This window comes from Sminthopsis crassicaudata, chromosome 3 (assembly GCF_048593235.1).
Source record: "Sminthopsis crassicaudata isolate SCR6 chromosome 3, ASM4859323v1, whole genome shotgun sequence".
Taxonomy (NCBI): domain Eukaryota; kingdom Metazoa; phylum Chordata; class Mammalia; order Dasyuromorphia; family Dasyuridae; genus Sminthopsis; species Sminthopsis crassicaudata.
In genome coordinates, this window is record NC_133619.1 from 637,215,551 (window position 1) to 637,234,120 (window position 18,570).

The 18,570-nt window shown below is 55.1% G+C and overlaps 2 protein-coding genes across 3 annotated transcripts; both read right to left on the reverse strand.

Annotated features, from left to right (window-relative positions):
• Positions 1-1,296: 1,296 nt before the first annotated feature.
• Positions 1,297-12,654, reverse strand: MAG (myelin associated glycoprotein). The gene is given in 12 exon segments (XM_074306779.1): positions 1,297-1,875; positions 3,011-3,110; positions 5,445-5,541; positions 5,708-5,995; positions 7,126-7,386; positions 7,988-8,245; positions 8,497-8,793; positions 10,144-10,455; positions 10,458-10,511; positions 10,940-11,019; positions 11,172-11,259; positions 12,574-12,654. Coding segments are annotated over 10 exon segments (1,878 nt in total). The 5' UTR covers positions 10,986-11,019; positions 11,172-11,259; positions 12,574-12,654; the 3' UTR covers positions 1,297-1,710.
• Positions 12,655-15,994: 3,340 nt separating this feature from the next.
• Positions 15,995-18,369, reverse strand: HAMP (hepcidin antimicrobial peptide). Of its 2 annotated transcripts, none has more exons than XM_074306787.1 (3): positions 17,201-18,369; positions 16,342-16,401; positions 15,995-16,241 (listed from the first exon to the last, which is right to left on the reverse strand). In XM_074306787.1, exons 1-3 carry the CDS (start codon positions 17,285-17,287, stop codon positions 16,137-16,139), a joined length of 252 nt encoding a protein of 83 aa, XP_074162888.1. In that variant the 5' UTR covers positions 17,288-18,369; the 3' UTR covers positions 15,995-16,136. The 2 variants fall into 2 exon arrangements, with proteins under 2 accessions (XP_074162888.1, XP_074162887.1); XM_074306786.1 differs by having other exon boundaries at positions 15,995-16,244.
• Between the last annotated feature and the right edge of the window lie 201 nt (positions 18,370-18,570).

Below are 18,570 nucleotides of genomic sequence, written 5' to 3' on the forward strand. Positions count from 1 at the left end.
TAGCTAACTGAGGAATTTTCCTTATCATGTAGACCCCCTAATCATTAACTCCAGTGGCTTCCTATGGTCTCCAGTATTTATATTTGGCTTCTTCGCATCAATATGTATCTATCCTGTGCTGATGTGTCTGTGTGAGACTATGAGCCTTACCAGAAACCAGGACCCAGCCCTGGGATTACCTCTGTCTCAGGACCTGCTATTTGTCCTGAGCTCTCAGAGCAAGTGACAGGGAGCTGGAGTGATTGGGGAACAGGTATCTGTTGGACCATGACTCAGCCCTATCCTCCAGTGTCTCGATATAACATACCTTCATCTAGAGTGCTGAGTTGGTAAAACATTTATTCCACTAACCATATAACTCATCATAAGAGACACAGCATTATTCATTGATTACTCAACGCAGAGCACATCCAGAGGCCTGCAGCCAATCCTAGGTAATTTAAGGAGAGGCAAGCCCCATCTTTGTCAATTTCTCTCTTTCTCTGTTTCCTGTCCTTCCCTCTTTCCTACTTTCCTCTTTTCCTCTATCTCTCTGTGTCTCTAGATATCTCTGTCTCTGCCTCTGTCTCTTTCTCCCTCCTTTCTATTTCCCTCTGTCCATCTGTCTCTCTGTCTCTCTCTCTCTCTCCCTCCCTCCTACTTCTCTCTCTCTTTCTGTTTTTCTCTGTCTCTGTCTTTGTTTGTCTCTCTTTCTGTCTCTCTGTGTGTGTCTCTGTTTCTGTTTGTGTGTGTGTGTGTGTGTGTGTGTGTGTGTGTGTGTGTGTGTGTGTGTGTGTGTGTGTCTCCAAGAAGGGGTTAGGACAGGGTTGTTCCTACAAGTCCTTTCAGTTGTGAAGGAGAACAAGGTGAGATAGAAAGGGAGGATGATGGGGTAAGGACTCTGGATCCTTTCTTCTGGCTCCTCTCTGATTTTGTCAAGTCCCCCTTCATTCCCACTCCTGGAGAATATGGCTTCCTAAGCATTTATTAGCAGACTTGGTGGTGCTTCTGTGTTGTGGCACCCAAGGCAGCTTCTGGCACTCCATCAGTGCTTGCTGATTGAGTGGGCCAGGCTCAATGTATTTGGGAAGTGCTAATTCCATGACCAGTGCTGGGCAGCCTATATTATTTTCTCTCACCTAGACCCCCTCAAACCCAGAAACTATTTATGGATAGAGTCAAGAAGGCTCCCACTTTTTTATTTTTTATTTATATTTCCCCTCTCCCACTGGTCCAGATTCTGCCATGCTCAATGCTGATGGCACCTGACCATACCTGGTTCCCCAACCCCCTGGAGAAAGAGTGAAAATCAGAAACTAGAGCAAAAATATGGCCTCAAGGACATTTATTGAGTGTTCCCTCTGTACAGACCCTGGGGCCACATAGGAGAAAGGAAGAAGGGGGATGGGGTTGCAATAAATAACAGAGACAGGAACTCCCCTCTCAACTGATGAACAAGGTGGATGGAGGAGGTTAGAGGGGAGTCATGATGTGGGGGGGGGGGAGAGGGCAGAGCCAGGAAATGGAAGGAGGTGGGGTTGGGAGGGAGAGGCGAGACCACTAGGTCCCCTTCCTCATTCTGCTCCCCTCCCTTCCCTTCCCCTTCCCTTTGCACTCAGAGGAAGAGGAGCCAGAGGCCAGCCCTAGTAACCACTCATGGCTGTGGCCGGGGAGAGTCTGGGGTAGGGGGTCCTGAGGTCAAGGGTAAGAGGCAAGCAGCTCCTCAGCCCCTCACTTGACCCTGATCTCTGCATACTCAGCCAGTTCCTCTGTCAGGGTGTAGCTATCCTTGGTGGGGCGCTTCCCCAGGTCCACGTGGGAGTAGCTCAGATCCAGCTCGGGGGGTTCTGCTCGAAGGCCCAGCAGCCTCCTCTCTGCACCCAGGCGCCTCTCACTCTAGGAGGGGGCAAATCAGTTATGGGCCGTCCCACCCCTTCACCTCCAGCTCAGGGCTTTTGCCCAGCTGCCAAGCATTTGCTGCCCTTCTCATCTCAATCATTTCCTGTTGCTCACTGAGTCAAAGCCAGATTCTCCAGTCCCCCCCACCCACTGCCCTCTAAGCCTCAGTTCCTGTTATTCCTCCAAGGGTCACCTGGGCTGCCTGGGTTTCGGGCCTAGCCCCCCAGCCTGCTTTTCTGGCCCTCAACAGTTCCTTTCTGGTCCCCCCACTTCCAGCGAGCCTTCCTTGATCAAGCCCTCCACCTCTGGCTGGTCCCCCCACCTCTGACTGGCCCTCCACCTGGCTGGCCCTCCACCTGGCTGGCCCCCCACCTCTGGCTGACCCCCCCATCTCTGGATGGCCTTCCCCAACTGCACCCTCCTGCACATTGGGCAGCTTTGCCACGGCCTTTGGTAGATATCCCCAGCCTTGACCTCCCCTAGTCCTGCCTGGGGGCTGTTGTGCCTCCCTCGTGTGGGGACAATGGCTCCCCCTTCCTTCACAGCCCCCCTACATCCTTTCACAGCCTTATACATAGGGGACGCTTAGGACATTGTGGTGACTGACAATAAGGACTGAGAGCTCCAGACAAAGGCAGCAGTGAGAAGCGACAGCAGCAGCTAGGAGAGGAGAGAACAGGGTGGCTTGTGTCCGGCTCCCGCCCGCCCGCCCCCCTCCTCGTGCAGGCAGGGCTAGCCTTCAACTTTAGGGATCCACATGCACCCCGCGCACCACACATAGACCCGGGACCCCAAGGGGTCCCAGAAACGGAGACACTGAGGCCACAGGCAACCTACCTGGGGCGCTCAGTGACTTTCCAGGATAGAGACCTCTTTGGACTATTAGAAAGGAAACGGAGTCACAGTCCAGGGAGACTGAGGGAGAATGACCCTCCCCTCCCCCACCTTCAAGCACCACCCCAGCTGCGGCCCCTGCTCCCCGGGGATCCATCCACACTGAACATGCCCAGAACTCCTGCTTTCCATCTCTCCTCCCCCTCCCCCTGGGTCAGCCCCCCTGGTTGGCTACCTGCTCTCGACTTGCCCTGCCACCCCTTGTGCCCCTCCCCCACTGTTGCTCCCTAGTTCTCACCTCAGATTTCTCTGGCACCCCTGGAATGCGGAAGTCGCTGCTGAACAGAACTGGGGGATTCTCCCCACCTGCAAAGCTGGGGCTCTCAGCCATGTTCTTCCTATGAGGGCAGTACCCATCAGGCCCAGCGGGAACCCGGGGGTCTCCAGTCCCTGGCCCTCTTGCCAGGTTCTGATCCCACACCTATTCTCAGAGCTAGAACTAGGAGGGGGCATTTCGGCGGGGGGGAAAAAACACTCGGGGACATAGATGTAGCCGTCCCATCGGGCTCAGGGGTTGGGCTGGGCTGTCAGAAAAGGGATCACAGCAATAGCATCCTTGGTGAGGGGGGACGTTGGGTTGTTCTATGTGCGGCTGAAGTGGGGGAGACCATGAAACAGTAAGCAGAGGGGTCCGTCAGTGTCCTGGGGGCAATGTCTCCTCCTAATTACAGCCCTGCCTGGCTCAATGGTCCCCTCCGGAAGCCAGGCCATTCAGCTTACAGGAAATAGCCTGGCACCTCCCAGCCCAAAGCCTTGGTCTGCTGCCCAGCCAGTCTGCACCCCATCCTGGCCTGCGTCGGTCCCCTTTCCTCAGCCGGGACTCTGGGGAAATTCACCCTGTGATAGAGCGAGCTCTCAGTCCTCTGCTTGGAGATTGGGAGCATCCATTTGGATTCCCTTTGGTCATTTCCCAGGACCTGAGACGGCCTGGCTGCCTTAGGCCATCCTCCCTCTCCCCCTGGTGGTAAGGGTTGAGCAGAACAGAGAACTTTGTGCTCTCAGCTCCAGCCCCCCAGAGGCTCCACCCTTCTGAACTCTTTCCCAGCCCAGTTTTCTGCCCTGACCTGATTCCCAAGCCTCAGTGACCGGGAACCGCTAGCCAGTAAAATCCCGGAGGAAGTCGTTGGGTTTGGAACTTGGACAATCACTTTCTTAGGCCAGATTTTAAGGGTAAGAATTGCAAATATAAAGACTGCAATCAAGTTTTCTTGGGCACTGTCCCTAACTTCCTCCTCAAAGTCAATGGCTAAATAGATAGATAGATAGATAGATAGATAGATAGATAGATAGATAGATAGATAGATAGATAGATAGATAGATGAATGAATAAATAAGCAAATAAACGAATGAATAAATAAGCAAATGAATGAATAAGCAAATAAATGAATGAATAAGTAAATAAATGAATGAATGAATAAGTAAATAAATAAAGTCAATGGCAAATGTAAACATCCTAAGGTTAGATTTTGTTTTGGTTTTGTTTAGCTAATTGCTATAACTCGAGTCGCCCTTTTAGTAAATGTCTGAAGCTGGATTTATCCCACATGCCTTATCCACAGTACAACCTCGCAGCCCCTAGGAACACATTTTCATTTTGGTTTTGGGTCCCTATTGCCCAGCGCCTATCTTAATGCCCCGCAGGTGCTTAAAAAGCCTAGTTGAATGTTTGGGATTTCTGGATTAAGGGTGTGAAATCTTCCCTTGGTGACAACTCCACAGTTGAGCGTTGACTGGATTTATTTTTGTGGATTTCCCCAAGGGAGCTCCCCAAGATCAGGCTTTTCCTAAGGCTATTTTTTCTCCTCCTACTTCCCTCCTAACAATGTACAGCATGTATAGGGGCCTTCATGAGAAAATTACTACCATCATCCCCTGTTTCCAAACCTCCCAGAAGTCACCACCACCCTGCCCTGGACAGGATTGTGGGAGCAGCAAGTCTATGTCCCCATTCCAGCTCTGACAGAAGCATGGAGGCAGTGAGTCACTGCTCCCTCTGCCCCAGCCTTGGACAGGAGCATGGGGGCACCGAGTCTATGCCCCCGTCCCAGTCCGGCACAGGATTATGGGGGCACGCGTCTATGCCCCCGTCCCAGTCCGGCACAGGATTATGGGGGCACCGCGTCTATGCCCCCGTCCCAGTCCGGCACAGGATTATGGGGGCACGCGTCTATGCCCCCGTCCCAGTCCGGCACAGGATTATGGGGGCACCGAGTCTATGCCCCCGTCCCAGTCCGGCACAGGATTATGGGGGCACCGCGTCTATGCCCCCGTCCCAGTCCGGCACAGGATTATGGGGGCACCGAGTCTATGCCCCCGTCCCAGTCCGGCACAGGATTATGGGGGCACCGCGTCTATGCCCCCGTCCCAGTCCGGCACAGGATTATGGGGGCACCGCGTCTATGCCCCCGTCCCAGTCCGGCACAGGATTATGGGGGCACCGAGTCTATGCCCCCGTCCCAGTCCGGCACAGGATTATGGGGGCACCGAGTCTATGCCCCCGTCCCAGTCCGGCACAGGATTATGGGGGCACCGCGTCTATGCCCCCGTTCCAGCTCTGGCAGAAGCCTGGGGGCACCGAGTCACTGACCCCTCCGCCCCAGTCCCGGACAGGATGGCGGGGGCACCGAATCTCCGCCCCGACCCCCACCCCGGCCCGGCCCCAGCACTCTCACTTCCTGCGGGTCTGGGTGATGTAGCATACAATGGCGATGAGGATGGCAAAGGCAACCACGGCTCCCACGGGCCCGATTTTGGCCCACATCAGTCGGTCTAGAGCCGGGAGAGAAGCAGACAGCCCCGCAGCGGGTCAGGGAGGAAGGGAGGGAGGGAGGGGGCAGGGGCGGGCGAAGGGCGGGAGCTGAGGTCCCGGGAGAGGAGCGGGGAGCGGGGGGCGCCCCTCCCCCACCTCCCAGCGCCACCCGGCCGGCTTACTCACTGGCTCCCTGGAAGGGCAGCTCCAGGGTCTTGGTGCCGTAGAGATTGCGAGCCGAGCAGACGACGCGGGGCGGGGCTTGCACCTGCCCCCGGAGGGTGAGGATGCTGGTGAGCACGAGCCCCGTGCGCTCCGAGTACACGAACTCCCGCTCCGTCTCGTTCACCGTCACGTTGCGAGAGGGCAGCTCGAAGGCCACCGCCGGCTCTGGGTTCGACTTGACGGCACAGACGCACTGCACCATGTCCCTGACGGCCGCGCAGTGGGAGTCCAGAAGGATCACGGGAGCGACTGCAAAAGGGGCGCCGGAGCCTCGCTTAGCGGCTCCTCCTCGGCAGACCAGGCCTCCGAGCCGCCCCTGCCTCGTCCCCCAGGGCGCACGGAGCCCGGACCACTTCCTGGGCCGTCCTGCCTCCACTCGCTCCCCCCAGCCCCGAGAAGGTCACCCTGATACCGCTTCTGCCTCCATTTCCTCTCCTTGTCCATCGGACAAAGTCACAGCCTCGGGGCTGGAAAGCTCTGGACCGTACGGGTCATCCAAATCCGCCCCTTTTACACGTGAAAAATCCAGAGCTAGGAGAAGTCCGAACCATACTTAAAGCCCTCCTTATGGCCTCCACTTGAATTCGTTGATTGGAATCAGGACAAATGTAAGTTCTCTGTGCTGATTTGCAAGGGAACAGGGACAGAGACAATCACCTCAGTTTTACCTAGGGGACTTATTCACTCCCCTGCTCTGGAAGCTTCCGTGGCTCCCTATTGCCTCCAGGATAAAAGATTCTTAGGAGAGGCTTTAAAGCCCAGTTTGGCCCCAAGTTGCCTTTCCAGACTAATTCCACAAATCCAGAATCTCTACTTTATACTGGCTGCCCTTCATGCTTGGAATGAACTCATTCTTCAGCTTCACACCTTAAATTTTTTTTTCTTTCCCTGAGGCTGGGGTTAAGTGACTTGCCCAGGGTCACACAGCTAGGAAGTGTCTGAGACCAGAGATTTGAACTCTGGTCCTCCTGAATTCAAAGCTGGTGCTCTATCCGCTATGCCACCTAGCTGCCCCCAACCTTAGAATTTTTCAAGACCCATATCGGGTACCTCCAGGAGGCCTTTCCCCACTGCTCTAGCTCTTAGCCCCCCTTCTCTCCCCCTCAGGTGGTCTCTTATTTACTTTTTCCTTATAAACACTCCAGCCCTCTCTGTGTGGTGGACTGTAAGCTGCTTGCAGCCTGGGAGTGCTTTCCTTTGGGGCTCTGCACTCCGAATGCGGGAAGTGTTAGAGCTCCCTGGTCTGTCCTGGACGTCTCATCTGAGCAGACAGACCAGTAAGACTGGAGGGGGCCTGAATCAGGCAGGGACCATCCCCACATGCCCAGGTGCTGGGGCAGCAGGGAGGGAAGGGAAGCTGAAAGGGAGGGGGCACTCACACTCCACGGAGATGTTGAAGGCGCTGGCTCTCTGGCCGTACTGGTTTTCAGCCACGCACCAATATTCCCCATCATCCTCGGCGGTGACAGCCGGCAGCTCCAGCAGCAGCTGGCTCTCATAAATGACTGTGGCCAGAATCTGCTTCTCCTTGAAGATGGTGAGAATGGGGTCTGGATTGCTCTGTGTGGAGCAGAGGATGGACACGGCTTCGCCCTCCACAGCTACCACGGTCCCGTTCACCGAAGGTTTCCAGGGAGCATCTGAGAGGGGCAGAGAAGGAATATGGGACATGGCAGCCGAGGGAGAGCTGGAGATCTGGGATTCTCTCCCAATTCCATCCTACACACACACACACACACACACACACACACACACACCACTTACATCTACTCCCTACACAACACACATGTACACACACCCATGCACACACCACACATGTACACACACAAACACCCCACACACATCACACACACACACACACACACACACACACACACACACACACACACACACCCTGTCCTGGGAACCGGAAGCCCCGTCCTCACCTTGTCCAGATCCCAAATGCTAATTTAGTGCCTAATTATAAGATCACCACAAACCTAACCTGCCATCCCAGTGCCCGGCCCTATTCTATAATACTGGCTTTGTCTCTGGCTCCTTCTGTTCTGACCATTGTCATTCAGCTCCAGTACAAGCCTGGTCTCATTCTTTACTTTCCTCAGAAAACCCATGAGCTCAGGGATGAGCCAATCCCCAACGCTCCCCAGAGAGGAACTGGTGAGTTCAGCTGGCCTCTCTCTGTTCATCTCCCGGTCCTCCCTCCCCATGCCCAGGGTGAGCGAGCGCCGGAGAGTCACTTACACATGACGCTGAGGCCCACGGTGTGGTTGTCCTGCCCATAGGCATTCTCAGCCAAGCAGGCATAGATGCCGTCATCCTGAGGGGTCAGGTCCTCCAGCTCCAGGGTCAAGCTCCTGGCCACAGCCTCCCTGAGTACAGCCCCGTCCCTCATCCAGGTCAGCAGAGAGGTTGGGTTACTGTCAGCCCCACAGAGCAAGCTCACCTGTGACCCCTCAATGGCCTCCACGGAGGTATTCATCTCCACGATTAAAGGGGGGTCTGAGAGCAGGGACAGACACCAAGAACTTTCAGGAGACTCAGGCACTTTTTTTACCAAAGGTCTCACTTTTTTCCCACACATCCAATGGGTTAATCCCACTATTATTCTCCGAGACCCCAGGTATCTTTACCTCTCCCCGCACCCCCCCAGGGCCCTGAAATTCATGGGAAAGCCTTCAGACTGATACCTCTGCACCCCTCGAGGCTCAGGAGTCTGCCCTCCCCACCTCAGGCTCTGTTCCCAAGCTCACATTTGATGTCCAAGCTGGCGTAGCCCTCATATTGGAAGGTGGTGTTGGGGAAGGTGACCTGGCAGCCGAGCCTGTGCCCATTGGCCTCTCGAGTGGGCACAAAGTGCAGCAGGGATGTCTGCACCCAAGTACCGCCATCTTCCCGCATTCTGCCCAGCACGGCCGGGGCCCCCAGGCCGTCATGGCCCAGCCAGCTGAGCGTTGGGTGCAGCTCGGGGCAGTTATCGGGCACCATGCAGCTGATCTCCACTTCCGTGCCTGCCACCACCTCAGGGGGCACCGCAATGCTGGGAGAATCTGTCCAGGGTTGGGGGAGTCAGCAATGGAGGCACCCATAACTTTTCTCCTATTATCCTGACAAACGTTCTTCCCCTTCTTTCCTTGTTCATATGCCTACCCCTCCCTAAAAACCGACACCCCTTCATTCACCGATCCCTAACTTATATAGCATAATATTCTCATTCATTATCCATTCACTGTTTTTTGGTTCAATGCTTCCGCCATTTTGTCCTGAGTGGAGACCTATATTCGTATTAATTTGCCTGCTATCTTCTTTCACACAACACCAGGGCACACATTCCCATCTCCACTGGACTGGGACCACATATAATTATCCGTGTAGAGGCTTGGAAATCTGTCACTTGGCCACAGTGATGGCAATGGCCATGAAAACATGAGCTTAAAGGAATCTGGATATAGGAGCACAACTAGGAGTCATGTGGCTCTAAGGGTGAGCTTAGCTTGACCACTAGAACCTCTCTTCTTCTCCCCTCCCTGCACCTTCCCTCAATTCTTTTGAGATTCTGGGATTGGCAAGTAAGTGGTCTGAAGCTGGTGAATTGGGTGGGAATCGATGAAAGAAGGCTGGGAATGGAGCCCTGTGGGTAGGCGGACACAGGGAAAGGGCGTGGGTGGGGGTCTGGACCTGGTAGCAGGAAGTCCTGCCTCGAAATGCTTCCTAGCTGAGGATCAGCTGAGGTCCCCAGTCTGTTTTCATGACTCCTGACCCCCATTAGAAGGGAGATTCTTAAGAAAAAGAGCTTTCCTTCTTCCTATCCCCAGTGCACTGCTTGGTATGCAGTAAGCACTTAAATGATGCTCATTTGACTGACTGACCCATTTTCTTCACCAACACAATCCCTGCTGATTTTCTTTGAGTATAATTATACATGACTCCAGTCCAGTCTAGAGGGAATTTCACAGACTGGTCCTTCTGTCACGGTGGGGGGGGTGTGTGGGGGAGACATCAGCCTTCATCACCTTGATGCAGGTACACGAGGGACCTGGCCCTTCTGCTTCTTTCTCCCTTTCTATGATGGAGGATCTATCCCAAAAACTTATGATAAGGCCTTGGGCGACCATAACATGCTCTACATGGGCTAGTTATTATCACTATTATCACTATTTGGCCAAACCTTCTGTGATTAGGAGTGACAGGAAGGCATGGTGAATAGGATTTGGGAACTGAAGGAAAACTTAGGGATCATGGGAAGAAAATCATTCCAACTCTCCTCTTAGGCCTCAATGGATAAAAGCAGGTCCCTGGGCTCCCTCCATCTTTGGGCGAGGACCCCAGAATTTCCTTCTGGCCCCAGCCCCCCAAACTCAGATGACCCAAGCCTGCAGAATCCCACATGGGTTACTCACTGATGATGTCCAGCGTGCTGTGCTCAGAGAAGGTATACTGATTGTACCCTCCCAGGTCTGCTCGGAAGTAGTACTTGCCCCCTAGCTCTGGGCTGAGGTTTGTGAGTTGCAGGGTGCAGTTTCGGAGACCCAGGTCTCCAAGGAGCCGACTTCGACCCTGGAAGCTCTCGTGGACAACGTGGGTCCGGGATTTGAAGACCACCGGTGGGTAGTTCTTGGGGTAGGGACTGTTGAAGTACCAAACGCCGTGGATCACAGCAGGCCGCAGCTCATCGGGAAAATCGAATCGGCACGGGATGGAGACGCAGGTCTCTCGAAGGCTGAGATGGTGGAGGGCATCCAGGCCCCCCACTGACCGCCCCTTGAGGCTTCAGAGAGGAGATACAGGCTGTAGATAGAGGGAGGCCCACCTCTACCCTTCCTAGGACTCAGGCATCGTTACCTTGGAGTTGCACACACACACACACACACACACACACACTCACATCTTCATACACAAACACACACACTCATACACACACTCATGCACACACACACATTCACACACACTCTCATACACACACACTCATGCACACACACTCACTCATACACACAACCACATTCACACACTTGAATACACACACACACACACACACACACACACACACACACACACACACACACACACACACACACACATCCTGGCCCCCTACTCTTCTTCAGGGACCTAGCTATCTTCCCCACCCCCTCCATCCCTATCCCCATCCTAAAGCCTTAACCCATCTTATCATCCCCATTTCCCTTTACCTGCATTTACCTGCAATCATTATCCAAAAGAGAGGCAGGGCAGTGAGGTACCTCATGGTGCTCCCCAGGACCAACTGGGGGGGGCAGCAGCTGAGGATTGGAGAGGAAAGAGTTATAGGGAGGCGTGGGGGGGGCAGGAGAGAAGGAGCACAGATTGAGCACCTACTATATGCAAGGCTTACACAGGCAGAGGCAGAGTGGAGGAAGCATGGGGGGGGAGGGGGAGAGACGGGACGGCACACCTTGCCTTAGAGATCAGCTCTTTGCTGGGTCCTTGCAGCCGCCTGAAGGATCTCCTCTATTCCAGCCCGAAGCTGAGAGCCGGCCGGCCTGCAATGCGAGTTGGGAGCATGGAGAGACGCCCAGAGCGCTGGCCCCATGCTCTGTCCCCAGCGCCGGCGGCCAGCTCCCGGCGCTCCCCTCCCCGGGCCGCACCCCCCCTCCCCCCCGGCAGCCAGTTACCTCTCCCCGGGCCCATAGTAGCTGGCTGCCCCATGTGCCCGGACACGCCTGGAGCCCCCACACACATTCCCGCTTCAGTGCTGGCAGCAGCTGGGACTGTGCTGAGGGGGCGGAAACAGCTCCCTGCATCATGACAGCACTTGCTCCCCCCCCCCCCAACGCCAGGGAGAGTCCTGCCGGGGCCCCCAGGTGGGAGGGGGTGGGGAGAGGTGCGCCGGGAGGAAGGCAGAGCGCAGGAGACCCCGCGGCTCCGGTTGGGCGGGAGGAGGGCGCAGAAGGGAGACGGGGGGGGGGCGGGGGGAGACGGGGGGCAAAATCCTACAAGTCGCAGGGTGGGAGGTGAGGTGGGCCCGCGCGACGCGAGGGAGCGGGGCCTGGGTCCGTGGGGACCATCCCGTCAATGACTCCGTTTCACCAAGTGGACATTCCCTAAATGCCGGGAGCATTCCTGCCGCCTTCTGCCCCCCCACGGACCCCATCCCCCAGCTAGTGCCTGGCCCCTGGCCCCGGGACAAAGGAGTGCTGTTCCATCCAGGGGCTCCGCTACCCCCTCTCCCCTGGGGGCTTCTGGGAGAGGAGGTGTGTGAGAAAGGAAGCCCTTCTTCCCCACGGCCGGCCCTGAAGACTGGTACGAGGCTGTGGCCCCGGGGGTAGCTGGGAGTGCCGCCGTCCCCCCTTTCCCAAACTCTGCCGCGTCCTACGCCGGCGGGAGCCGGAGCTGGAAGGGAGCCCCTCAGGAAGCAGCGGAGCCAAATCTAGGGTCCTCCCGTCAGAGCTCCCCCCCCCCCCCCGCCCCGCTTCCCACCCGTTTTCTGTACCCACACACATACAGAGACAGGCACGTGGAGAGACAGCTTAGACACGCACAGAGACACGCGCGACGTCCACGGTCCAGCCCTCGGGCCGGCGCTCACACTCCACACCTAAGTCCAGACACTCACACGTGCAACCCCCTCCCCAGACACGGACGCGGCCGGGGGCGGAGGTGAGGAGCGGCCCGGGCCGGGCAGCGCGGCCAGCCGGAAACAGCCGCCCGCAGCCCGACATGCAGCCCGAGATGCAGCCGGCGTCGGCTCGGGAGAATTCCCTTGCCTCGGTCCCTCGAGCCCCCTCAGCGGCCCCTCGTCATTCGGCAGCTCCCGGCAGCCCCTCGCTCCCAGCCCAGCAGTGCGTTCCCCTGACCTGAGAGCCCTTCCCAGCCCGTCAGTGCAGAGCAGCGCGGCGGCCCCTGCTCCCTCGCCGTCAGGATTCACTGCGCTGACCTCTCTCTTGTCCCCTCAGCTTCAGCCTGTGCACCCATCCAGCTCCCCCTCCCCCGTCCCAGGGTCTAGGCCTCGGAGGACCAGCCCTTCCCCTCCCCCCCACAGACACACAGACACACACACACATACACACACACACACCCAGGGTGCCAGGGGCCGCCTGCCTCCAGCACCCGGCTCCTCCCTGCCCGGGAAGGGGGGGGCACAAAAGGGCCCTTGTCACAGCTGGGGCCGAGGCCGGGGCTGCCGGATGCCTGGGTCCTACATGAGTGTGGGGATGTGTGGAGGAGAGGATGGCTCAGAGGCCACTCCCGGCCCGCCCGCCCGCCTCCTCTTGCTCCCCTCAGGAGCCTCGTTCCCCAGGGAGCTCGCGGCAGGTTGCAGCCCTGGGCCGGGGGAGCTCTGGGCCGAATCCTCCTCACCACCGTTCTGAGGAGGCAGAGAAAGGGTCGAGCAGTGATTTATTCCCAGGGCTTGGGGAAAGGGAGCCCCATCGTCCTCCATGCTAGCTGCCCTCCCTCCCCCAGAGGCTGTGAGGGGAAGGTTCAGGTCAGACCTGGCTCTCCAGTCTCAGTTTCTCCAACTATAAAATGGGTCTCCCCCACAAGACTGCTGTCACCAGGATGATTTCACAAGTGGGAAGTGCTTTGCAAACCTTATCGCACTATGAGGATGTTGGCTGGTGTTGTTTCCCCCAGAGTTGGCTCTCCAATTTAAGCATTTGCAAAGGGGGCCAAGTGCAGAGAGATTTATCATTGTCTGAGGTTCCAGGACTCAAATCCCTGACCAGGACACCAGGACGCCAGTTCTTTGGGCTCTACTACAGCTTTCCCTGTCCTGCCCACCAACCCCAAAGTCAGGGAGGGAGGAGGGGTGCCATCTCCCCAAGAGGGAATCCCTGAGTGAGGGGTGGGGAATTCCCAGGGGCAGAAGAGATGGTTGGGGGGGGGGAAGGAACCAGTCCTGCCCCCCCACCTCCGGTTCCATGATGTCAGACGCTGCCCGTGCCTTCCCCGAGAGTGAGACAAAGACCCATTGAAGAAGCAACTGGGGAAGGGATAGGGATGAAGTCCTAGGTCCTAAAAGGGAAGGGGGGGGTCATAGCCTGGGTCTCTAAGGGCAGGTGAAATTAGGGAGTCGAGATGCCAGGATCTTAGAGGTATGGGGATCAAGTGGAGGAAAAAGGCTTTTAAAGAGTGTTAAATATTGAACATGTATGGAACTACCTGCCATCTGCGGAGAGGAAGGAGGGGAAAAGTTGGAACAGAAGGTTTTGCAAGGGTTAGTGCTGAAAAATTACCCAATGCTATGTTTTGTTGATAAAAAAAAAAAAAAAAAAAGAAAAAAAAGAAAGTGTTAAGATGGATTTGGGGTCAGGGGAGCAGAGTTTGAGTTCTGGATCTGCCAGGAATAACCTGTGTGACCTTGATAGGGAGCTTCTCCTCCCTCAGCTCCAGTTTCCTCATTGGAAAACTCTATATTCCTATAAACTGTGCTAGAGCCCTAAATCACCGTGGTCTGTGCCAGGACCCTGCAGGAAGATTCCCTAACAGAGTCAGGGAGGAGAAAGGAGAGGCTGGCCCATCCCTGCCAGGCTGAACGGCTCAGCCCCTGGCCGAGGGAACAGCTTCCGCTGCCACTTCCCTCCGGCACGCGTCCTAAGGTGGCCACTATTTGCACAAACTGGAAAAGGGATCAAGGCATCTTGTATTTCATGGGCAATAGAGATTGCCCAGCCTCCCAGGGACAGGCTTCTCTGGGTGACGCCGCCAACAAGGGAAGTTTGATTCCAGTTAGACCTAGAATGGTCAATACACTGTACCAGGTTGAGATAAAATATAAAGATAATGGGTCTCAAGGAGTTCACAGTCTAAGAGGGGTTATATAACACCTGGCTGGATCAATGTAATTATGATGGGTCTAGAGCAGGAAAGGCCCTCAGAACTTATTTTTTGCTTTACAATCATTTCAATCGTATCCGACTCTTTGTGACCCTTTTGGGGTTTTCTTGGCAAAGATATTGGAGTGGTTGGCCATTGCATCCTCATTTTACAGATGAGGAAACTGAGCAAACAGAAGGAAGTGATTTGCTCAGGGTCACACAGATGGGAAGTATCTGAGATCGGATTGAAACTCCGGACAGTGAGATTGAAGAGTCATCGATTAAGAGTTGAAAAGGAGCTTGGGAATCATTTGGTCCAGATCATCATTAGGATTCTGAGGTCCAGAGAAATGATTCATAGGAAGGAAATCAAAGAGTCAGGATTTGAATCCAGTTCTTCTGACTCCAGGTACCCCAATTCTTTTTACCATTCCTCACTCTTCTGAGTAAATGACCTTAAATTGCTTGCTTATAAGCAAGATCTGCCATCTTTCTTGTCTCTGCTCCGGAAGCAGAGAAAAGTTGTAGAAAACTGGGGTGCACCATGTGTTTTCTGGGTCTCTGAAGCCAAGAAAGTTTCCTCAACTTCTGTTGGAACACCCAAGTGAACTTGTATGATTGCAATACGCTCAGTTCTCAGGCCAATGGTCTAAATCCTGTTCCAGCTCCAGAAGACAAACTATCGTCCAGAATCCCCATCCCCAAGGATGGGGAAGCCAGTTACATCCACTCCATCGGGAGATTGCAGGATGCTTTCTGATTGGCTGACAGTAAGTCCAGCATGGGAAGAAAGAGCCAATGAGCTGAATCCATCAGGTCCAGAGCTGGTGACCACAGAGAGCTGTGTGTCCACTATCTTTCATTCTCTTCTTGTCCACCATTAATGACCGACCCATAGAAAACACCAGATCTTTGTAATCTGGAGTTGTGGAGACAGAAGGTGAAAGAGAAAAAAATGGAAGTTCAGGTCACCCAGAAATAGTGGCTGCAATGTTTTGTTTGGGGGGAGGTAGGAATTGAGGGGGAGATGGGTAATCAGCCTACATTTACTGTACTCAGAACGCTGAGGAGGCTTAGGGACCAGGAGGCCTGATCACTGGCCCAGAAAGTTTAGGGAGTAAGAAGAGGTAAAAGCAGAGTCCAGAGGAGGAAGCGGTAGTGTCCTGGGTGACCAAGGCCCAGAGACAGAGCTCTCCTATCGGGATAGTTTTCTCTCTGTTTTTCACTGTTTCCATTCAAGACAATCCATTTCCCAAGACGTGAGGAAGACCTCATGGCCAAGAATGAGCAGGGAAGACCCCCCCCTCCCAGCCCTGCTGCTAGAATTGAAAGTTTACATGTGGGTTGGGGTGGGGAGCCACAGCGATGACCAGTGGGCATGGAAGCAAGCCCCAAGCTGCTGGTGAGGCTTTGGGAGTGAGGGGTGACACTTTCAAGAAAGAAAAAAAATCCTGGAGGCTTTGTTGGGGGGAAGCACACCACTTTATTTTGAGACAGTCGCAACAGGAAGGGGCAAGGGGGGAGGGAATAAATTAGAAACTGATGGGGGAAAGGGAACTTGGGAAGAGGGAGATGGGACCAGAGGAGGTGATGGGCTCTGGTCACACCCGGCAGCAAAAGCCACATTTCTCGTTGTGACAGCAATTACAGCAGAAGGAGCAGATGGGAAAGTGGCTGTTGAATCTCTTTGTCCTCTGAAGCAGGGGCTGCTGGGGAAAAAGAGGAGATCAGTGGATTGATGGAGCCCAGGGGCAGAACAGTGGGCTGGGAGGGGGACAGGCTGCCATTCTTGGGGATGTCTCTCACCGTCAAGGCATTGTGAGCTGGAGCCGCCTCCTGGACAGGGGTCTGCACGAGGTCCTGTGTCTGTGAAGAGACCCCATGTCTTGAGGAAGGAGTTCTAACCCAGAGCCCTCATCAAAGTACCCTCTCCTAGACACTTTCTCTCCCTCCCTCCCTCCCTCCCTCCCTCCCTCCTTCACTCTCTCTGCTCTCTCCCTCCCTCCCTTCTCTCTCCCCACCCCTTTCCCTCCTTCTGTCTCTCTTTCTCTGGGTATGTCTCTGTCTCTGTATCTCTTCCTTCCTTCCTTCTCTCTCTCTCACTTTCCCTTCCTCCCTCCCTCTCTCTGTCTCTCTCTCTCTCTCCGCCCCCCTTGCCCTCCTGTCTCTCTCTCTGTCTCTGTATCTCTTCCTTCCTTTCTTCTCTCTCTCTCACTTTCCCTTTCTCCCTCCCTCTGTCTTCCTCTCTCTCTCTCTCTACCTCTATCCATATGTGTCTCTGTCTGTCTGTCTCTCTCAGTGTCTATGTCTTTCTGTCTTTGTCTTTCTTTCTCTCTCACTCCCTCCCTCTCTCCTTCTCTCTCTGTCGCTATTCTCTCTCTCCTTTCTTCTGTCTCGGTCTCTTTCTCTCTGTCTCTCTTTCTCTGTCTGTCTCTGCCTGTCTCTCTCTCTGTGTCTGTCTGTCTGTTTCTCTGTGTCTCTATTCTCTCCTTTCTTCTGTCTGTCTCTGTTTCTTTCTGTCTCTGTCTCTCTTTCCCCCCTTCTCTACATTTACCCATTTACCTCCAAACATCCAGACATCTGGCCTTGGGAGGCCCCCAGCCAGCCATCCAGCCGGGGTGTCTGGGCCCCCAAGTCCCACTCCTCTCCGGAGCCAGACACTTACCTCCCTTGGGAGAACGGAAGAACACACCATGTTAGAGAGGAGGAGGAAGAAGAGGCAGGTAGCCTGGATCTGAATGGTGGATGCCATTTCTGTCCGTGGGCCTGTTTCACCGGGGTTCTGCCCAGCGTCCCCGAGCCTGGCACTTTTATGGGCCCAAGCCCCCTCCCTTTTGGCCCAACTTTCTTTCCAAGAAGGTGGTGTCGTCAAAGGGTGGGGGAGGGACGATCGGGAACACTGTGTCACTGCAGCCCAGAGGAGGTGTGTATAGGGGGTGGGGCAGCCGGGGTCATACACATGACCGGGAGCCAGAGAGACACAGACATGTGGGCTGGCGCCCAAGGAGCCCAGTCCAAAGCCTGCTTCTGACACTGGGCGATCCTCCAAACCACCTGGCCCAAGGTTCTTTCTGCAAGAAAGCTCGGGGCTGGACCAAGGCCCTCCCTTTAAGGGTCCTTAACTGAGCTTATGGATCAGTTCTTGGGAAACGAGCCAGACACCCCTTGGCTAGTCTGCCCGCCCCATTCTGCTCCCCAAAAGCCCCTTTCCTCTCCTGCTCCTTCCTAAGCATCAAGGCCTTGTTTAGCCCTTCCATCTCCTTCCTTTCCCCCCCCCAGCCTTCCCTCTGGGGTCCCGGGCAGCCCACAAGAGGAAGCACAGTGCAAACAGAACGACTGGTGGGCCTGGACGCCCGAATCCTGGTGACCCTAACTTTGACTAGCTGGGGGAGGGGGGGAATGACTTAATTCATCAATGTCCATTAAGCATTTACTGAACCTTAGGTTCTAAAAAAGTCAAAGCAAAACCCCAGGACAGAACTTCAAGCAAGTGCTGCCCTCAGAGAGCTTTTCTTCTGTGGGGAAAACCCATTCTACAGACAAACACACACACACAATCAGAAATGAAACAACCCCCAGACACATGTTTTTGTGGAGATGGAGATCAGGAAAGGCTCCTGTAGGAGGCTTGGGCTCAACATAGAGAGAACCAGGGAGTCCCAAAGGTCGATGTGAAAAAAAAGGCCACTTGAGCAGCAGGATGATGTGGGCAAAGGCAGGGAGGTGGGAGATGCTCTTCTCCCAGTAGGGGGAAGCAGAGCAGGGCAGGGGTACTGAGTGTCTGTGCCAGAATGCCTGTGGAAGATGGTTCGCTGAGAAGGGGCTGGAGGCAGGAGCGATAATTAGGAGGCAAATGCACCGGCCCCAGCAGGAGGTCCCCAAGTTCTGGGGGATCCTGAGGACGGAGATGGAGACTTATCTTACAGACAAGGAAGGGTCAGAGGCAAAACTAGGACTCATTCATTACAAATCCAACAGCACAGTCTAGAAGCATTTATTAAACTCCTACTGTGTACCAAGCACCATGGTAAGTGC